Below are 21,527 nucleotides of genomic sequence, written 5' to 3' on the forward strand. Positions count from 1 at the left end.
GGTTGTAGAGAATGAAGATTGCACCAATGCACCCCAGTCTGGGTGACAGAGCGAAACTCTGTCTTAAAGTAATAATAATGATAATAATAACAATAATAATAATAATAATAATAATAATACAAAGGTGAGGAAAAGGGAATAGAGCTATAGGAAAAATAACCTTTCTATATATAAAAAATTAAGTATAAATCCGCTAAAAAAGTACAAATCTGCTAAAAAAGTATAAATCTGACACTGATTTTGGTCAGGTTGCATGTTCATGTTATGTTGGGGTTAAAAAAAATTATGGTAGACCAAGCTGGGTGCGGTAGCTCACGCCTGTAATCCCAGCACTTTGGGAGGCTGAGGCAGGTGGATCACAAGGTCAGGAGATTGAGACCATCTTGGCCAACACGGTGAAACCGTCTCTACTAAATATACAAAAAAATTAGCTGGGTGTGGTGGTGGGTACCTGTAGTCCCGGCTACCCGGGAGGCTGAGACATGAGAATTGCTTGAACCCAGGAGGCAGAGGTTACAGTGAGCCGAGATCATGCCACTGCACTGCACTCCAGCCTGGGCAACAGAGTGAGACTGTTTCAAAAAAAAAAAAGAACTTTCTAATATTTAGTGATTGTCAAAGAAAAGCTTTGGCAAGATTATCTAAAGCACAGGACAGACAATCCTTTGGCACTGGAGGAGGATTAAGTCTTCTTCAGTCTGAGATTCTGTAATGCTATAGAACTCGGTGCTGAGCTAGGTAGACACCAGTAATTCAGAATTTCAAATCCCCCATTACTTTGGTCAACAATACGAACAAGAGCAACGCTTGACATTTGTCTCAACTTTAAAAACAAAAACCAGTAAGCAACAATTAAATGGAATAGAAAGTAAACACACTATTGAGTTTGACAAATTTATTGGTACTTTAGTAAAGACATTCATCTCAGTCATTTCTCTCTCCCAGCTTGACCTTAGGTTAATATTTCATTTGGGTCAAGAAAATAATATGTAGGAGAGGTATGTTATTTTAACAAACAGGAAAACGGACAAAAAATGGATAGTTTGCCTACATTAAAGTAAGTTAAATTCATGTATCTTGATATAATTAAATCATGTAAGAACTAAGAGTTCTATATACATTTCCATCGTTTTACTTGGGCTTATTCTAAACTTAAATGCTAGTGAACAAAATGTTAGGAATATACACAGGCTGCTTCTCTGGAGTTACTACCAACTAAAAGACCTCAGCAAGCAGTTACCACCAATAAAACAATCTGAAGCTGCCTCCAAATATAATATTGTAGGAGTTTTCAAGGAAATTTTTATACTGTATGCTTCTTTTGTCTGTGACTATGCTTTTAAAGATGTGTTTAACTGTCACATTTAAAAAAAAGTTCATATACAATACAAAAATACAAAACAAACACCCTACAATACACAAATCTAACAAAGTACATGTGGTGAGATTCCAAAAAATGTTTGAAGATGCATTTTCTTTCCTTCAATTTCAGTATCTAAAATGTGCTTTTTCAGAGGCCGCTGGTCAATATGTACGCATTTAACATAAACCATACAATTTTACTAGTAAGAAAGCCGATAGTTAAGTTCAATTCAAATTGGAGTTCACAAGTTAGTAATTTAAATCCTTAGACAAGGCTACACAGAAAGTGCATCTTCTTGTTTTCCATCTTCATACAATGTTATTTTTTTTCTTTTTTTGGTGTTTATACCTTTTAAAAACTAAAAACAGCCAAATATTTAAGCAATATGTACATTTAAATTTTTGGTGGTGGTTTGTGTTTTAAAAGAAACAGCTTCCTTATGATTTGCCTCAAGTTCTGGTGGAAATGCTTACAGGAACTAGCTAATAAACAAAAAACAAGAGAAGCACATTCAAAATACTGATTTACTTTGGTAGCAAATGGTTTTTCTTTGAAGACTAATGAAGATAGACAAGACCCATTAAGGTGAAGTGGGCTATTTCAAATATTCAACAGTTTACATTAAAAAAAAAAAAAATTCTTTTAAGAGCTAAGCATCTGTATCCACTGATAGCAATGCAATACCTAGTTTATGATGACTTGAAACAAAACAAATGCCCATAAGGAAAAAAGCTGTATTTTATCTAAATTTACTTTCAGTGAATAGTTCAGTAACATTTTCCTCCCAATACAATACTCCCTCTCTCTATAAGGCTGTTCCTGGGAGCCAGACAAGTTTGGGTAATAAGGGAGTTAAGAGAGTAACTGCTTGCAGTTTTAAATAGACAATAACTTTTTGCTTCCCTCTTAATGTGCTAATAGTTGTGTCTAAAAAAATATGCAATTCTTAAAAAGGTACCATTTCTGATTTCTTTATTATCTGTAACCTTTGGAAACTAATCACATGAAACTACAAAATTAGCAAATGTCTTGAAATCTGTATATAAAACATAAATTACCTCTAATTTCAAACTCTCATTTATTAGTGTACCACTCAATCTTTTAAAAAAAGAAAAAGAAAAAAAAAGCGGCTCCAAAGATAGTCTTATGCCATTCTTTAAAAAAGGAAACTGTTCCTTTTAACTTTACACCCACCCCACACCCCAATTTCAAAACATTATTTAATTGTCTTGGTCATGGACATTTCCAAGATGAGATTTTATATTTCGCTCCCACAGCTTCTGGTTATCAGAAAACCCATGTTTTCCTTTATTGAAGGAGTTTGGTCCAGCTGATGTTGGTGTATCCCTGCGTTAAAAGAAAGAAAATTTATTTAAAATGCTATATAAAGCCTTTCAGGTTATGATTTTGATTCATTCAATACAGGTTTAGCACCTATTATAAACACAGACTGAACACTGGAAGCCCCTATAGAGCTTTTTAAAAATACACTTCCCAGGCCAGGACGATGCTGATGCCTGTAATCGCAGCAATTTGGGAGGCCGAGGCAGGCGGATCACCTGAGGTCAGGAGTTTGAGACCAGCCTGGCCAAAATAGTGAAGCCCTGTCTCTACTAAAAACACAAAAATTGGCCAGGCTTGGTGGCACATGCCTGTAGTCCCAGCTACTTGGGAGGATAAGGCAGGACAACTGCTTGAACCTGGGAGGCAGAGGTGGCAGTGAGCCGAGATCACGCCACTGCACTCCAGCCTGGGCAACAGAGCAAGACTTCATCACAAACAAACAAACAAAAAAACACTTCACAGACACAGTTCTAGAATTTCAGATCCAGCAGGCCTAAACTGGGGGTGGGGATAAATCTGTAGTTTTAACAAACATTTAAGGTAATTCTGATACACAGCTAAGTGGGGCAACAACTACAGTTTTAAAAACTGTTGCCTCCCAGCCAGAGCAACATGGTGAGACCCTGTCTCTACAAAAAATTAAAAAATTAGTCAGGTGTGGTGGTGTGCACCTGTGGTTCCAGCTGCTCAGGAGTCTGAGGTGGGAGGATTGCCTGAGCCCAGGAAGTCAAGGCTGCAGTGAGCTATGATCACACCACTGCACTCCAGCCTGAGTGACAGAGCTAGATCCTATCTTAAAAAAACAAACAAACAAAACAAAACCCCACCAAAACCCAAACAAAACAAAAAACAAACCTGTTGCCTATAACCTATTAATACTATTATGAAGTCAATGTGATAGCTGGCCACCAGCATTTGTAAAAAATGAAATAGAAGAAAAACATGAAGATATATTATACATAGAAAGGTTCAGTGTCATTTTGTGAACTTCTGCTTCAATTATTTATGTTTAAATATATTAATATATGTGCTAGGTGTTTAGGCAAGACAACAACGTCACATGTACTTCCAACTTTAAGCTCAGTATGAAAGGAAGGCATGCAGGTACCCAATGGGACTGGCTCTACTTGAATCACATAATGAAAGTCTGAAAACTTATGACTGTGTATAGATTTAGCACTTAGCATTATCATATTGGTAATTAATTAGGAAAAAGAAAAAGATTTAGCACTCAGTTCTTTGTGGGTTCATACATTTGGAAGAAATGGGGACACAGTATAGGGTTGACGTGGAATTAAACTTTCTTACTAATCTCTAAGCTATCCACTAATGCATAGACAGGAAACTGAACATCGTGTTAACGTAAAATTAATGTTATCTCCATGACAACAGCAACAATAGAGAAAACTAAAATACTTTGTCTTATTTTGGTATTTGGCATCTAAGTCATTAAAGAAAAAAAGAAATGTAAGATAAAGTGGTAGAAATGATATCATAAGTGAAGTGGCTGGGTATGGTGGCTCACACCTATACTCCCAACACTCTGGGAGGCTGAGGCAGGACTGCTTGAGGCCAGGAGTTTGAGACCAGCCTGGGCAATATAGCAAGATCCTGTCTCTACTTAAAAATGTTTTTAAAAAGTGAAGTGACTGAAAGCCATTTGTTTTGTACCAGGAAAAATTTTGAAATCAGAAACATTTCTCATAGCTATTTCTTATTTGAAAAAACAGGCTGGGCGTGGTGGCTTACACCTGTAATCCCAGCACTTTGGGAGGCTGAGGTGGGGAGATCACTTGAACTCAAGAGTTAAGAGACCAGCCTGGGCAACATAGTGAGACCCTGTCTCTACTAAAAATAAAAAAAAAATCAGCTGGGTGTGGTGGCATATGCCTGTGGTCCCAGCTACTTGAGAGGCTGAGGTGGGAGGGTCGCTTGAGCATGGGAGATCGAGGCTGCAGTGAGCTGTTAATTGTGTCACAGCATTCCAGCCTGGGCAACAGAGTAAGACCCAGTCAAGAAGTAGTCTTTTTTTTTTTTTTTTTTTTTGAGACGGAGTCTCGCTCTGTCGCCCAGGCTGGAGTGCAGTGGCCGGATCTCAGCTCACTGCAAGCTCCGCTTCCCGGGTTTACGCCATTCTCCCGCCTCAGCCTCCCGAGTAGCTGGGACTACAGGCGCCCGCCACCTCGCCCGGCTAGTTTTTTGTATTTTTTAGTAGAGACGGGGTTTCACCGTGTTCGCCAGGATGGTCTCGATCTCCTGACCTCGTGATCCGCCCGTCTCGGCCTCCCAAAGTGCTGGGATTACAGGCTTGAGCCACTGCGCCCGGCCTAAGAAGTAGTCTTAAATTATTGTTATGTCTTATGATACTCATTTTCTCTACCTGCAAGACTAAATAAGATCAGCGATAGTTCACAGAATAATTACAGTTATCTTTCTTCATGAGGATTGATCCATGTCTTACTCATCTTCAAAATCCTAATTAATCATCTGGTACACAGAAAATGCTTTTAAAAACTGTTCTGCCCAAATGCACAAGAAAAGCCTCAACAGTCCTTTAAGTTAGTGCTTGCCAAAAAAAGAAAACAATTCAAAAAATATAAACAACAACAAAAAAGAAAAGTCTGAACTCTAAGAAATCATGTGCAAGTTATTTTTGTTCTTAATTCACCTTTGTAACTTTCTATAATATTTATGAAAAATTATAATACCTTCCAATATTCTTCATCCTCATCTTTGCTTCTGGAGGCATTTCCTCTGGTTCACTCTAAAGAAAAAAGTAAGTAAACCACGATAACTGCATACAAACTTATTAAATTCCTGATTACTAATATGCTAAATTTTATATCTAAGTCTTTTAGCATTTTCACTACTGTAAATTTTGATAAAAGGAGAAAATTAGTGAGTTATTTACCTTAACTACATTTAAAAAATAAATGCCTGTCTTCTAGGGTGCTGATTTTGCATAAAGAAAAAAAACTGCTGAAAAAACAAACATTCTAGAACTAAAACCATTTAGCTACTAAATGCTACACATTGTGTTAAATGTTTTTATATGTCCTATCTCTTAAAAATCCTAACATAATCGCATGAGGGAGGTATGATTATCATCATTCATATTTTGCAGGTGAGGTAACAAAGTTAACTCACTCAAGGAAACAAAGCGAATGAATAGCAAAAGAGTTTGACACCAAAGCAGAGGTTCTTAACCACTTTAATGTACTGCTCCTTAAAAATATCTATTACAATAAAGACATCTTGAAAGCTCATTCCTGGCTGGGTGCGGTAGCTCACACTTGTAATCCTAGCACTTTGGAAGGCAGAGGTGCATGGATCACCTGAGGTCAGGAGTTCAAGACCAGCCTGGCCAACATGGTAAAACCCCGTCTCTACTAAAAATACTAAAAATTAGCCAGGTGTGGTGGTGCGTGCCTGTAATCCTAGCTACTCAGGAGGCTGAGGCAGGAGAATTGCTTGAATCCAGCAGGCAAAGGTTGCAGTGAGCCGAGATCATGCCACTGCACTCCAGCCAGGGTGACAAGAGCGAAACTCTGTCTCAGAAAAAAAAAGAGAAAAAGAGAGCTCATTCCTTACTTTTTCTATGCTTATAGTTGTTGAAAATTGTGGGGAAAGTTCCTTTCAAACGTAAATTTTCACATATAAATGCTGCTGCTTAGCTGACTACTACTTTTTAAAAGGGTGTTGATCCAGCTTAAAGGGGCTTCTACTGGTTAAATCTGTGACAATCTGAGCATTATAACCTATTGAATAAAGTAAGATTCCATGAGTATACAGTTAAATAAATAAAATTTAAGTGTGATAAGAAGCTCTTCCTTACAGTAATAGACATTAAATAGATGCAGAAATGATGACGGAATCAGAAAAATCATCATTTGGCAAACCTTATCATATAATTCTGGCGAGAATTATCAACAGACGTTAACACTAGTGAGTAAACGTTCTCAATCATATTATTTTCACATATTCTCAATGCCTATCCCCACAAAATAAATTTCAGTTACAAAAGGTAGAATAGTAATTTGACAGTGAAGAAATCTGGCAGGCAGCACTTTAACCAAATGATCGAAGTTAACACTGTTAGTGATTGGGTATATTGGCCGCATGTACTCCCTGATATGATACACTGATAACTTGGCATCACTTCTGTGGTATCTGTGCCTAAAGTAAGAAACATGAAACTAATCATGAGGAAACATCAGACAAATCCAAATTGAGGGGGTTTATACAAAATAACTGGCCTGTACTCTTCAAAAATGTTAACACCATGAAATATATAGAAAGACTCAAGAATTTGTCCAAATTAAAGGAGATTACACATATGTAACAACTGGAAAAATATTTTAAAATTTCAAAATTAACTAATTAAGTGGCTATCCTCTTTGTTCAGTATATTTCAAACTCAAATATATACCTAAGGTTACTTATGATCTCCAAAAAAAAAAAAGGAAGATTTCAGATACATGTGTTTTTTAAATCTATGAGACAGTTTATCCTTTATTACTGTCACAGCAGAATGAATGTTGTCTAAATGCATCCGAAATGTATTTAAAAGCAGGGAAAGCAGTAGGGTATGATGCAAAGAACAAGAAACCAGAAGACCTAAAAGACAACATATGTGTGCACTGGCATGTGCTCAGGCATACTTGATTTCTCCATTTTCATTTTTTTTGGAGATGGAGTCCTGCTCTGTTGCCTAGGCTGGAGTGCAGTGGCGCAATCTTGCCTCACTGCAACCTCCACCTCCTGGGTTCAACCGATTCTCCTGCCTCAGCCTCCTGAGTAGCCGGGATTACATGCTCATGCCACCACGCCCAGCTAATTTTTTGTATTTTTAGTAGAGACAGGGTTTCACCATATTAGCCAGATGGTCTTCATCTCCTGACTTCGTGATCCACCCATCTCAGCCTCCCAAAGTACTGGGATTAGAGGCGTGAGCCACCACGTCTGGTCAATTTCTCCATTTTCAAAATATGAATAAATTTATCACACAACTCACAAATTAAGGGTAAAATAATGTGAAAAGATATCCAAATTGTTAGGCATTCGAAGTAAGCCATTGTTGTAATGTAGGTGCCTACAATTTCCAACCTCTGCACTTTTGTACGTATTCCCTGCATCCTGTATTATTCTTCCCTCCTACAATCTGCACATATCTGAATGGGTTGAATCAAATGGTACCTAATTTCTTAAGATTGTTAGAGATGCCAAGAACTTTAAATATTATTTAAGTCAGTGCTTCTCAAACTTAATTCAGTTCTTCCAACTGCCAGTCTAGTGGTCTTTCACATGCTGCTGCGTCTAGTATCTGGCCTTTACTCCTTTTCTCAATTTCCACAGTATCATTTATTCAGGTACTTTAGATTTTTATCTTGTACTGTTTTACATTTAAGTCTGCCCTACTAGGCTGAGTTCCTAGGTGAACGCTTCTGATTTGCCTTTATAACATCACAGCGGCTAACACACAGAAAGCACTCAAATGGACGGAATGGGTGCAGGTCCGAGAGAGAATACACTGATGACTGTAGTAATTTTCTGCTTATTGATTTGGGCTTCAATCATTCCATATTTATCCTTGCTCAAAATCCTCTACAAAACTCTCCAGTTCAGTAAAATGCAGCTACTCAGTATTTACTACTTGTGACTTGAAAATTGATAGCCTAGCTTACAAAAGTTTTTCTTTTTCTTTTTTTTTTTTTGAGACGGAGTCTCGCGCTGTCGCCCAGGCTGGAGCGCAGTGGCCGGATCGCAGCTCACTGCAAGCTCCGCCTCCCGGGTTTACGCCATTCTCCTGCCTCAGCCTCCCGAGTAGCTGGGACTACAGGCGCCCGCCACCTCGCCCGGCTAGTTTTTTGTATTTTTTAGTAGAGACGGAGTTTCACCGTGTTAGCCAGGATGGTTTCGATCTCCTGACCTCGTGATCCGCCCGTCTGGGCCTCCCAAAGTGCTGGGATTACAGGCTTGAGCCACCGCGCCCGGCCTTTTTTTTTTTTTGAGATGGAGTTTCGCTCTTATTGCCCAGGCTGGGGTGCAATGGTGCAATCTCGGCTCATCGCAACCTCCGCCTCCCAGGTTTAAGCAATTCTCCTGCCTCAGCCTCCTGAGTAGCTGGGATTACAGGTATGCACCACCACGCCCGGCTAATTTTGTATTTTTAGTAGAGACAGGGTTTCTCTATGTTAAGGCTGGTCTCAAACTCCTGACCTCAGGTGATCTGCCCGCCTCAGCCTCCCAAAGTGCTGGGATTACAGGCATGAGGCACCGCACCCGGCCACGAAAGTTATTTCTTGATTCACTAAAACCCTGCCTAATGTTTTAGTATCTACTTCATATATATTCTTCCCAAATCACTCCAGTCCTCTGAATATATTAAGTCTTATCCACAGAGAACATATGGCTGTGTGGTGGCTCACACCTGTAATCCCAGCATGTTGGGAGGCCAAGGCAGAGGATCACTTGAGCCCAGGAGTTTGAGACCAGCCTGGACAATATGGTGAAACACTACAAAAAATACAAAAATTAGCTGACCATGGTGGGGCATGCCTATGGTCCAGCTACTTGGAGGGCTGAGGTGGGAGGATCACTTGAGCCTAGGAAGTCAAGGCTACAGTGAGCTGTGATTATGCTACTGCTCTCCGGCCTAGGCAACAAAGAGAGACTCTCTCTCTCTCTCTCACACTCACACACACACACACACACACACACACACACACACACACACACATGAATATACGCCCACATATGCTTTTGGGAACAACTACTGATGTATCCTGAAACACTTAATTGCTACACAATGACGTCACATCATGAGTGGGGGTTTTTAATGTCAGAGTCTAACACAAAAACATCAGTCAGAATTACACTTGAAACTTCATAACATCAGTCAGAATTACGCTTGTCATTCATAACATGGGAAGGTAGCGACATTGTGAGGGGCACGAGGAAACTGGGACTAAGAGACAGTCAGATAAGCATCTCATGCTCATTCTGGACCACATGCTTTTTGAGTAGAACTTCTGGCAGAATCACCTGCACTATTTAATTGTTACCCCTCCTAGGGATATGGGAAGTGAGCACAATAGCTTTTTTTTTTTTTTGAGACACAGTCTTGCTCTGTTGTCCAGGCTTCAGTGCAGTGGCGCGATCTTGGCTCACTGCAACCTCCATCTCCTGGGTTCAAGCGATTCTCCTGCCTCAGCCTCCCGAGTAGCTGAGATTACAGGCGCTTGCCACCACGCCTGGCTAATTTTTGTAGTTTTTGTAGAGATGGGGTTTCACCATATTGGCCAGACTGGTCTTGAACTCCTGACATCAAGTGATCCACTGGCCTCAGCCTCCCAAAGTGCTAGGATTACAGGCATGAGACACCATGACCAGCCAACAGTTGGCTTTTTAAAGTTGAATGCATGCATAATGTATCATTACTGAAGACCCCAACTATAAAAATTATTAAGGCAACAGTATTGAATTTTTCTTTTTTTAGATCCTACATACTTCCTAGCACAAATTACTCATAATAAGCATTTGTTGATTTCATCCTTAAGCTTCTTGCCCCTGAAGTCAACAATATTCTAAAATAACCCTACAACCAAATAAAATGCAAAAATAGAACATCCAGTTTTTATGGATGTCACACACACACACACACAAAAACTATTATAAAGAAAATTCATTAATACTATTATAACCTATAATTTGCCACTAATACCTTCCTTAAATAACTGGTTAAAGTAAAAAAACAAAACTGGATATCAACTTACATCTTCATCTTCATTAAAAGCTGCTGCTACTGAAAGAGTTTTTGGAGCAAGAGTTGGAATAGTTTCTTTAGGCTTCTGAAGAAGAAACATATTAAAAAGAATATCATGTAAGTAACATTTATACAAGCTTGTTTAATGATATGAATAATTTATCTTGAAAGATTTAACTTTATATTTCCACAGAAATTTGTATAGTAACGAACTCAATACTTTGGACAAATCCATTCTCTCTTTTCAAAAATGTGGATTATCAGTAGGTATGTTTTACTTTACTAACTTGTGGTGTTCATTTGTTGCCCTCCTACAAAATATTTTCTAGTTAGGATCTACAATATCACTTACCTAACGGGTACTTGGTACAGGCAAGAGAAAATGATTAGTAATACTTTCCCATAGTAATGTTAAATACAATGTGCCTTGAAAGCGTAAAAGGAATCATGAATCATCTTTCTGCACTAGCCAGCTTTCTGCTCCTAGGCCTATAAACATAATTAATACAAACCATCTCTTCACACTATGTTTTCTGTTTTTGTTTTTGAGACAAAGTCTTGCTCCGCTGACAAGGCTGGAGTGCGGTGGCACAATCTCGGCTCACTGAAGCCTGTGCCTCCTGGGTGCAAATGATTTTCATGCCTCAGCCTCCTGAATAGCTGGGATTTACAGGTGTGTGCCACCATGCCCAGCGAATTTATTTTGTATATTTAGTAGAGACGAGGTTTCATGTTGGCCAGGCTGGTCTTGAACTCCTGACCTCAAGTGATCTACCCGCCTCAGCCTCCCAAGGTGCTCCCTACTAAAAATACAAAAAAACAGCCAGGTGTGGTGGTGAGCGCCTGTAATCCTGTTACTTGGAAGGCTGAGGCAGGAGAATCGCTTGAACCCAGGAGGCAGAGGTTGCAGTGAGGTAAGAGGACGCCACTGCATTCCAGCCTGGGTGACAGAGTGAGAATGTCTCAAAAAAAAAAAAAATTAATTAAAAAATAAAAACACCCTTTCCTTGGCTTCTGTAACACTGCTTTTTATTGGTTATTCTCCTAATTTTCCTACCTTTTGTTCTGTCTCTCTCCCTTTCCTGCTGCTCCCCATTTAGAAGATACAGATACCTAGGCGGGCACAGTGGCTCACGTCTGCAATCTCAACACTCTGGGAAGCTGAGGCAGGAGGGCTGCTTGAGACCAGGAGTTCCAGGCCAGCCTGCTCAACACAGCAAGTCCCTTACCTCTAAAAGAAATTTTATCTGCCTACTGGGCAGCTCCACTTAGGAGCTCCCCTAGGTACTTTAGTTTCACAGTGTTCATAAGTACTCAAACCAGAAAATCTTTTCCTCAACTTGTAAGGTCCTATTGATTAGACATCTATTAAGTAAACTTAATTCTCCCTCTGCCTTTTCAATCATGCCATCACACTACTAACTTGAGGTCCTTAGCATTTATCTGCCGGGACTACTGTCAGAAATACATCTCCTGGCCAGGCAGAGGCTCATGCTTGTAATCCCAGCACTTTGGGAAGCCTAGGCAAGTGGATCACTTGAGGTCAGGAGTTCGAGATCAGCCTGGCCAACATGGCGAAACCCTCTCTCTACTAAAAATACACACACACACACACACACACACACACACACACACACACACGCTGGATATGGTGGTGATGCACGCCTGTAGATCACACCTTTGCACTCCAGCCTGGGTGACAGAGTGAGACTCTGTCTCAAACAAACAAACAAACAAACAAACAAAAAAAACCAAAAACATCTCCTGACCCTTCTTTCTTTCTTTTTTGAGACAAGGTCTTACTCTGTCACCCAGGATGGAGTGCAGTGGTGCAGTCTTGTCTCACTGCAGCCTTGACCTCCCTGGGTCAAGTGATCCTCCCACCTCAGCCTCTCAAGGAGATGGGGCTATAGGTGCACCCTGCCAAGCCTGGCTCATTTCTTCTTTTCAAGACACAGTCTTGCTCTGTCACCGAGGGTGGAGTGAAATGGGATGATCTCAGCTCACTACAACCTCCACCTCCTGGGTTCAAACAATTCTCCGGCCTCAGCCTCCCAAGTAACTGGGATTACAGGTGTATGCCACCACGCCTGGCTAATTTTTTGTATTTTTCAGTAGAGATGGGGTTTTGCTATGTTGGCCAGGCTGGTCTGGAACTCCTGCCTTCAAGAGATCCACCGACTTGGCCTCCCAAAGAGCTGGGATTAGAAGCCTGAGCCACCGCGCCCAGCCTTGTTCATTTTTGTAGAGAAGAGGTCTCACTATGTTGCCCAGCCTGGTCTCAAACTACTGAGCTTAAGCAATCCTGCCTCAGCCTCCCAAAGTGCTGTAATTATAGGTGTGAGCCACTGCACCTGCCCCCCCCCCCCCCCCCCACTTTCTGCATCCTCTTCCTACTAACCATCTATATGGTACCACAGTGATGCTTCTGGGACGCAAATCTGTTTAAGTCTTGAGACTCATTACGGAATAAAAGTTCTTAAATTCGGTCTCATGGTCTAATTTTGGGGGCTGTTTACCAATACATTTCCCCACCAAACCCTGTCCAAATACTAATGATTTTCTCAATGTACCATAACCGCCTTTGCATGAAATGCCCTTGTGCTCCTGCCTACATTTAAGTCCAACTCAAAGATCACTTCATCAGTAAAATCTTCTCTGACCTGCTGAAACAAAATTAACCATCCCTTCTTTTGTATCACACACATTTTTAAAAAAATAAATAGTGTTTTCTTTTGAAAGAATACAACATGTTCAGTTGTATGCATAGTAACTCTAGAAACACCCTTAATTTTTAAAGATGTCATATATTTAATGTCGTGGACACAAATAAGCATTTGTTGGCGAATTAACTATCTTCATATAATATAATCAATCCAGCACTTTCGATTATTTTTTAATATTCTACACTTCACCCCGTCAATAAGACTGTGTTTACACTGTAGTTTATCTTATTTTATTTTTGAGACAGAGTCTCACTCTGTCGCTAGGCTGGAGTGCAGTGGCGTGATCTCGGCTCACTGCACCTCTGCCTCCCAGGTTCAAGCGATTCTCCTGCCTCAGCCTCCCGAGTAGCTAGCTGGGACTACAGGAGCACGCCACCACACCCAGCTAACTTTTGTATTTTCAGTAGAGATGGGGTTTCACCATGTTGGCCAAGATGGTCTCGATCTCTTGACTTTGTGATCTACCCACCTTGGCCTCCCAAAGTGCTGGGAACACAGATGTGAGCCACCACACCCAGTCTTGCAGTTTATTTTATAAAAACAGATTTGTTTTCCAAAACTAAAAAGTTTTACTGAGTAGTTTTTTCAAAATATAACCCTCCCATCCCAAATTATCAGAAATTACTAATCATGTCAGTTATTTATAGACTAGGCCGGGTGTGGTGGCTCACACCTGTAATCCCAGCACTTTGGGAGGCTGAGGCGGGCAGAGCACCTGATGTCGGAAGTTCGAGACCAGTCTGACCAGCATGGGGAAGCCCCGTCTCTACTGAAAATACAAAATTAGCAGGGCGTGGTGGTGCGTGCCTGTAAACCCAGCTACTTGGGAGACTGAGGCAGGAGAATCACTTGAATCCCAGAGTCAGAGACTGTGGTGAGCCGAGATCGCACCACCGCACTCCAGTCCGGGCAATGGGAGTGAAATCGTCTTAAAAAATAAAAAAAAAAAAAGAAAGAGGGGCCAAGCTCGGTGGCTTATGCCCATAATTCCAGCACTCTGGGAGGCCGAGGCGGGCGGATCAGCTGAAGTCAGGAGTTTGAGACCAGCCTGGCCAACATGGTGAAATCCACTCTCTACTAAAAATACAAAAATTAGCCAGACGTGGTGGTGCACGCCTATGGTCCCAGCTACTCAGGAGGCTGAGGCACGAGAATCGCCTGAACCCAGGAGGCAGAGGTTGCAGTGAGCTGAGATTGCGCCACTGCACTCCAGCCTGGATGACAGAGTAAGAGACTCCATCTCCAAATTAAAATAAAATAAAATAAAATAAAATAAAATAAAATAAAATAAAATAAAATAAAATAAATAAAATAAAATAAAAATAAATTAAAAAAAAGAAAGAGTAGGGATTTAGATTTAGGGACTATGTTCATGCACAGTAAAATCTATTCTCAAGGGGACCATCTATAGTAGAAGTACACCTGAGAATCTATATTTAATATACTGCCTATCAAAAAACATTAAATATTTATGCAGTCAGGTCTATACAAGCTTTATAACTACATATTAAACAAAAAGAATCAGCTGAAATACAGAAATAGAGTAATGAAGTAATGATGTGATAAGCTCAATGTTTTTTGTTCAGACTGAATTTTTTTTTTTTTTTTTGAGACAGAGTCTCGCTCTGTCACCCAGACTGGAGTGCAGTGGCCGGATCTCAGCTCACTGCAAACTCCGCCTCCTGGGTTTACGCCATTCTCCCGCCTCAGCCTCCCGAGTAGCTGGGATTACAGGCGCCCACCACCTCGCCTGGCTAGTTTTTTGCATTTTTTAGTAGAGACGGGGTTTCACCGTGTTAGCCAGGATGGTCTCGATCTCCTAACCTCGTGATCCACCCATCTCGGCCTCCCAAAGTGCTGGGATTACAGGCTTGAGCCACTGCGCCCGGCCCCAGACTGAATTTTTAAAAAAATAGAAATAGAAAAAGGGAAAACAGAGCAGAGTGAGGGTGGGGATTCTAAGTAATAATAGCTTTGCAAAATGAGAATAGCCCAAATATACTGACTGCTCCAGACCATATTTTTAAGATCTTTGAATAAACATCTAATGTAGAATAAAGTTATACACATCTGGCAACTGAGCATTAACTTTCACAGCACAGATACAAATAACCAACTCAAAGGCAATTTCAGGATTTTTCTCCTCACACAAGAATGTAACCATTTTCCAAAGCCAACAGCAATACACTATTTAAGTAACTTCCTTTTCCCTTAAATAAGAGATCTATTTGGTTGAAGGTTATGAAATTTTCATATAGGTCAGAAACAAATATCTACAACTTCATATTCTTCAAATTAATATTTCAAACACTTTCAGAGGTTCCATGGTTAATAAGTATTAATCTAAGGCTTACATCTTAAAACAAAGGATCAAACATTGACCTGTAAAAGACTACCCATTTGTAGTTCCAAAGTAAGATAATTAGGTAGATCTTACTAAGCAATACCTTACTAATATTAATCTTTTAAGATACAAATAACTGATTTCTCAGTATTATTTTTAATACTACAGGCACTAAAAGACAAAAAAATAAACTTTGGAAAATCTTTCTGAATATATTTTTCAGAGGACTTGCTCAACTTAAAAAAAAGATTTTTATTTTTTGTAGGGATAGATCTCACCATGTTGCCCAGACTGGTCTGAAACTCCTGGGCTCAAATGATCCTCCCACTTTGGCCTCCCAAAGTTTTCAGATTACAGGTGTGAGCCACTGTGCCCAGCCAACTTAGAAAAATTCTAAGTTTATTATTTTATAAATCATATTCCCTATAATAGTTGTTCCTTCTAATATTCCAAATCTTTGTTTCTTACCAGCTTTATTGAGATAAAATTCATTCAGACCCTTCTTAAACAGGGCGCTGATCATCTAAGTTCATAGGTCAAAGATCAGTTCTCAAACAGTGTACCTTTTCACCCTTAATTTACCATAACCTAGTAAATGTCACATTTCCAAAGCAAATCCTTAAGATCCATTACAAACATCATATATGAAATAACAACTCACACTTGATCCAAGTTTGATGGATATGGCTGATGCTTTCTTTGTCGTCTGACTACCTATGGCAAATCCAAACTTGGAGATCTTTGTAGGCTTTGTTGGGAGGTCGGCAGCTTCTTCTTCAGCTGATCGCTTCTCAGCGCTGCGACTGGAACTTTCCCCTCCATTACTGGAAGAAACAGTCTTAGTTTTCACAGGTTTTTCTGCTTCTTCTTCAGGTCCTGGTGAAGTCGAAACAACTTACCAAGATGAGCTATTTTTACTTAGCAGATTGATGGGAGCAGCAACCTCAAAAAGCATCGTTATAAGGAAGATACCTCTGCAGTTGTCACCTACTGACCCACCAGTCTCTTCCACTGTTTGTTAGAGTATACAGCAGGAACTGAGAGTGTGTGGCAGTAGAAGAGGCTCCCACGAATTAACTAGCATCAAATACAGAGCAATTTAAAATTATAAACAGAGTTCACAAAAAGTAAAGACCCTTCAACTAAACACTACAATTTGCACAATCATCTGGTTATTTGTGGGATTTTGCTTTTAGAAATCAGATCTATCTAACATCTTTTACACTTAGTAGTTTGTGAGCAAATCAGTCACGTGGTAAAAGAATACACTTGGCTAACAAATTATAATATTCTTCAGTAATGCAGTAATAATCATACAAAGTACCTAGTTATAAACAGGCCATTACCCAAATGACAATGTTAATACAGCCTAGTTATTTTCTTGAGTGATGTGTTCCTCATGTACATCTCAATCTTAGGAGTTGAAAAGGAACTTCAAGGTCATTCCCTCTTGAGAAATTTAATTCTACTCTGACAATTTGGTTATTACCTGTTTTAAGCTACCCATAAGAACTATTAAAAAAAAAATCTTACTTTGGTTTATATGTTAGATTTTTTCATGAAAGATGAGTTAATCATAATTTCAAACAGTAGAAGGCATACATATGTAGGTTTGGAAGGCAAAATGTCTTGCTAATTTTGCTTCTGTTTGTATGAAGTCAATGATGAAATTAGTTCACATTCTGACTTCCTTGGGTCTGTTATGTGAGACTAAGAACACATATCAGGCGATAAGACAGAAGAAGGCTGGCTGATCATTAAAAATTTTATTTTCTTTCCCCAGTTTGCCCGTTCACCATATAGGATGTATTCTGCTACAGTGGATCAAGAGTTTATTTATGGAGAAAAAGAAGATGCTCCAAAAGATGGCCTTGATAACAGTCAAGAAAGCAGGACACAGAGTTAGAATGGGGAGAAAAAAAGTCAAACACAAATAGACTGACAAGCAAACAATTAAAGATCAGAGGCTACAGATCTAGATCTATATAGTTTTGGAATAATGGGGTCTCTAGATTAATAAGTACTTTGAACAAAACATTTGATTCTGTTTAGATGAAAAATAAAAGAAACTCTTTATTCTCTTTGGACAAGGAGTAAAAGTTGTAAAGTCAGTATAGGGGAGGGAAATTAAGCAGGATTATGTTTTGGGATTTCCCTAAGAGACAAAGACAGCACTGACATGGTTGCTTGAGGTGCCATTCTCTTATTTATATATAAAATCACAAAAGCACCTGAAGAATTAAAGAATCAAGATTGCTATTCAATAGCTGAAAAATGGAACTCAATTTACAAAGCACAGAATATCTTTGAAAAAGAGTATGATGCAGTTTTGTCAGAGTCTCAGTTTATAACTAAAAGCACTTACGCTAATTTTATTCTGTATTCTATTTGTAGTTCTAATAAAGTATGACATTTCATAGTGAAACCCAAACAATAACTACTTTCCTGTGACTGACACATAGTTAAAATAAAAATCTCTTTGGCTCTACACATTGGAACAGAGAAACATACAAAAAACCTGCTGGCTTTATATGTAGAAACAATCTATACACTAAAGAATGACTAAATACATGATCAGTTTTTTTAAAAATGAGAAAATAACTTATCAATTTAGAACATAAAACATGGATAAGATAGCAAATCACTAGATTCTTTACTAAGGAATATTTTAATAAAAGGAATTTTATCTAATTTGTATTGAGCAAATAAAACGTATAATTAATATGAAATAAAATGACACATGGTACTAGCATTTTTTTTTCTTTGACTAATTGGAGAGGGGTGAGCCTTAGAGCACAAAGGTACGTTACTTTGAAAAAATTACCTAGTAAGCTGGGCACAGTGGCTCACGTCTGTAATCCCAGCACTTTGGGAGGCTGAGGCGGGTGGTTCACCTGAGGTCAGGAGTTTGAGACCAGCCTGGGCAACATGGCAAAACCCCGTCTCTACTAAAAATACAAATTAAGATGGGCAAGGTGGCGAGCGCCTGTAATCCCAGCAACTCGGGAGGCTGAGGCAGGAGAATCGCTTGAATCCAGGAGGCAGAGGTTGCAGTGAGCTGACATCACACCACTACACTTCAGCCTGGGCAAGAGAGCGTGACTTCATCTCAAAAAAAAAAAAAGAAAGAAAGAAAAAATTACCTAATAAGAAAGTTTAAGTCCATAAGGGTACCCTTCATAATCCATTTGCATTCTGGTTGCTTCCTTGTTTGAAAGAAGGGCAGAGCTACCTCTCTAGTATGCACAGAGGTGTGCAGCCTAAATGAGAAGGTCTTCAAGACCCTACTAGTGTCTGGCATAATAAATGTCAATTTCATTGACGCAGTTCTTGGTGTAACCAAAAAAGTTTGAGATGGCCATGATTATGTATGACTAGCTCTTCTTCAACATTTTTCCTAACATTATTTCTCCTAACGTTTTTTCAAAGAGCTACACAGATATAACCAAAGAGTGGAGAGAAAAAACTACCAAAGTTTTACCCTATTCTTTAAAGCAGGGAGTTCAAATAAGTAGCTTCTCTCACAGACATAAATTAATGTTGGCCAGGCGCGGTGGCTCACGCCTGTAATCCCAGCACTTCGGGAAGCCCAGGCAGGCGGATCACGAGGTCAAGAGATTGAGACCATCCTGGCCAACATGGTGAAACCCCATCTCTACTAAAAATACAAAAACTAGCTGGGCGTGGTGGCACGAGCCTGTAGCCCCAGCTACTTGGGAGGCTGAGGCAGGAGAATCACTTGAACCCGGGAGGTGGAGTTTGCAGTGAGGTGAGGTTGTGCCACTGCACTCCAGCCTGGCGACAGAGCAAGACTCCATCTCAAAAAAAAAAAAAAAAAAAAATTAATGGAAACTACTCATAAAAAAATACTTATACTTCCAAATCAGTAGACTGCTCAACCAGGAATTAAAATTCAGAACATTCTCTAGTTAAGCCTGTAAGACAAACTTGACAGTGTTTTCAAAAAAGTGACTATCTGCCACAAAATTACCAATTTAGCAATATCCATGGTATAACATATTTTAATTATGATTCCTCTGCACAATTTCATTAAAAATATCTGACATTCAAAAATGGCTTAAATGTAACAGCACTACTTTCTTGTTACCACAAAGAGACAAATTATGTAGAAGTTAAGGGATATTACTTACTCTAAGTTACCAAGAAAAAGACCATAATAATTTTTCTGACACCAATTAGCAAAGTAATTTTATACTATTTCTCCCCACATGCTAAAATGGAAACATCAATATTCATACTGTACAACTAATAACCCTCAACTAAAAGAATGGCAGATAAATTATACAGTGGATTTATGATGACATTCAAGGTACATTTTGACAGCACATTAAACACATCTGCTACCCTCGGTCAAGACAGTTAACGAGATGGCCTTAAAGTCAACACATAAGATTCTTTAGGCTTTTCCTCAAACTACTTCTAAATTTTTTTGCTTTTCCTCAAACTGCTTTAAAATTTTTATGTAATTTTATCCCACAATTTCCAAGACAATTTTTTTGGGAAAAAAATTCACTAGTGAGAAAGTAGTAGATAGTTTAAATTGTTCTTTCATAAGGTATTTTACTAGTCAAAAAAACAAAAACAAAAAAAAGCAGGGGGTGGGGAGGGGAGAGAGAGAGATGGAGTTTCAGCTTAACAGAACCGTACGTGTTTTTTTAAAAAGGAAATCCTGGGTCCAAAGTAATTAACATTACACTTAATCTTTTCAATAATTTTTGTTCCCAAGGCAATTCACATGAAACATGTTAGTAGGTCTACTAGTGGCCTTCATATACTATTAATCGTTTCTATTTTCTCAAGTAATTTCCGGAATGATAACTGAGGTGGTCAGAATAGAGAATAATGTTTAAAATATTCTAAAAACATTTTAAACAGCTCGCACGTGTTAAGTCACTTGTCTTATTAAGTGCAAAGAGGAGGCTGGAGAGATTACATGTTTCTTTTCCTTAACGCACAAGACCCGAATTTAGGGAGTGGAATGGACAGAATAAGGATAGCTGTAACCTGAGTTTAACATCGTAACAAAATACAGGAGGAGTCACGCTAGACTATTTAGTCGCCTAAGTATCTGGCAAGCGGTCAGCTGGCAACAGCCTAAGGGAGATACTTCAAAGAAAGGCAAGCAAACCTTAGCCCTAGACCCCACAGCTTAAACCAGAGGGCAGGCAAAGGCATTCCTCTTCCCCTCCATCACCTCGGCCCACCCTGTCACAGGGTCAGTATTAAACTTGGAAGTAAAGGAAAGAGAGCAGGCCGGAGTTGTCCACCTCCTCAGTGAAAAGAGAGCAGCAAGCGTAATTAACTCCTGCGTGTAAGTGAGAGGCCGGCACCGTCAGAAACTCGGCCTGCGGCCAGTTCCCGCGGCAACTACTCGGTGGCTCGCACTGTGTGTATGTTCTGTCTCATAAGCGTCTCCGGTGTGTGTGTTTTGTGTGATATGCGTCTCCGGTGTGGCGGTAGCGGCTCCTGCACCGCCGCTCCTGGTCCCACCCCGAGTTCGGTCTCCCTTTCTGGCGCCCATCTCCCTTCTCCTCGGAATCAGGGCCTCCGCTGGGGCCAGGAGGTGACGAACGGTGGCCACCTCTCCCCCGGCAAGGAGGCGATGTGGGCCAGGAGCCCAGCGGGCCGCACCGGGCGTGCCCGAGGCAGGTCTGGGCCCAGCACCTGGCCGGGTGAGGTCCAGGTCCGCCCATTCTCGCCCCACCCCACTCCCCCCACCCTGGGGAGCTCAAAGAAAGGCCCGGAGCATCCCACGCTGCCCGCGACGCTGGGGTTGTGTTCACCTCCGGCGGCTCCAGCTCGCTGCGACTTTTCAGGCTTCTCCTCTCCCGCCTTCCCGTCCGCCATTTTCCCCGCCGCGGCCTCCCTTGCAGCCACGCCAAGGACGTCACGACCCCGCCCAGCAACCATTGAGTTTTTGGGGCCAGCCGTCGTGGTGGCGGCCTAGAGCGGTCCCGAAGAATG

General features: G+C 40.2%; 1 protein-coding gene across 2 annotated transcripts; it reads right to left on the reverse strand.

Moving 5' to 3' along the window:
- Nucleotides 1-880: 880 nt before the first annotated feature.
- Nucleotides 881-21,527, reverse strand: PCNP (PEST proteolytic signal containing nuclear protein). Of its 2 annotated transcripts, none has more exons than XR_002731636.1 (5): nt 21,347-21,527; nt 16,204-16,366; nt 10,483-10,557; nt 5,416-5,471; nt 881-2,710 (listed from the first exon to the last, which is right to left on the reverse strand). XR_002731636.1 is itself a non-coding variant. In XM_023212281.1 (5 exons), the coding sequence occupies exons 1-5, from the start codon at nt 21,471-21,473 to the stop codon at nt 2,584-2,586; spliced, it is 600 nt and encodes a 199-aa protein (XP_023068049.1). In that variant the 5' UTR covers nt 21,474-21,527; the 3' UTR covers nt 881-2,583. The 2 variants fall into 2 exon arrangements, 1 of the variants encoding a protein (XP_023068049.1); XM_023212281.1 differs by having other exon boundaries at nt 16,204-16,418.

The sequence above is a fragment of the Piliocolobus tephrosceles genome, chromosome 2 (assembly GCF_002776525.5).
Source record: "Piliocolobus tephrosceles isolate RC106 chromosome 2, ASM277652v3, whole genome shotgun sequence".
Taxonomy (NCBI): domain Eukaryota; kingdom Metazoa; phylum Chordata; class Mammalia; order Primates; family Cercopithecidae; genus Piliocolobus; species Piliocolobus tephrosceles.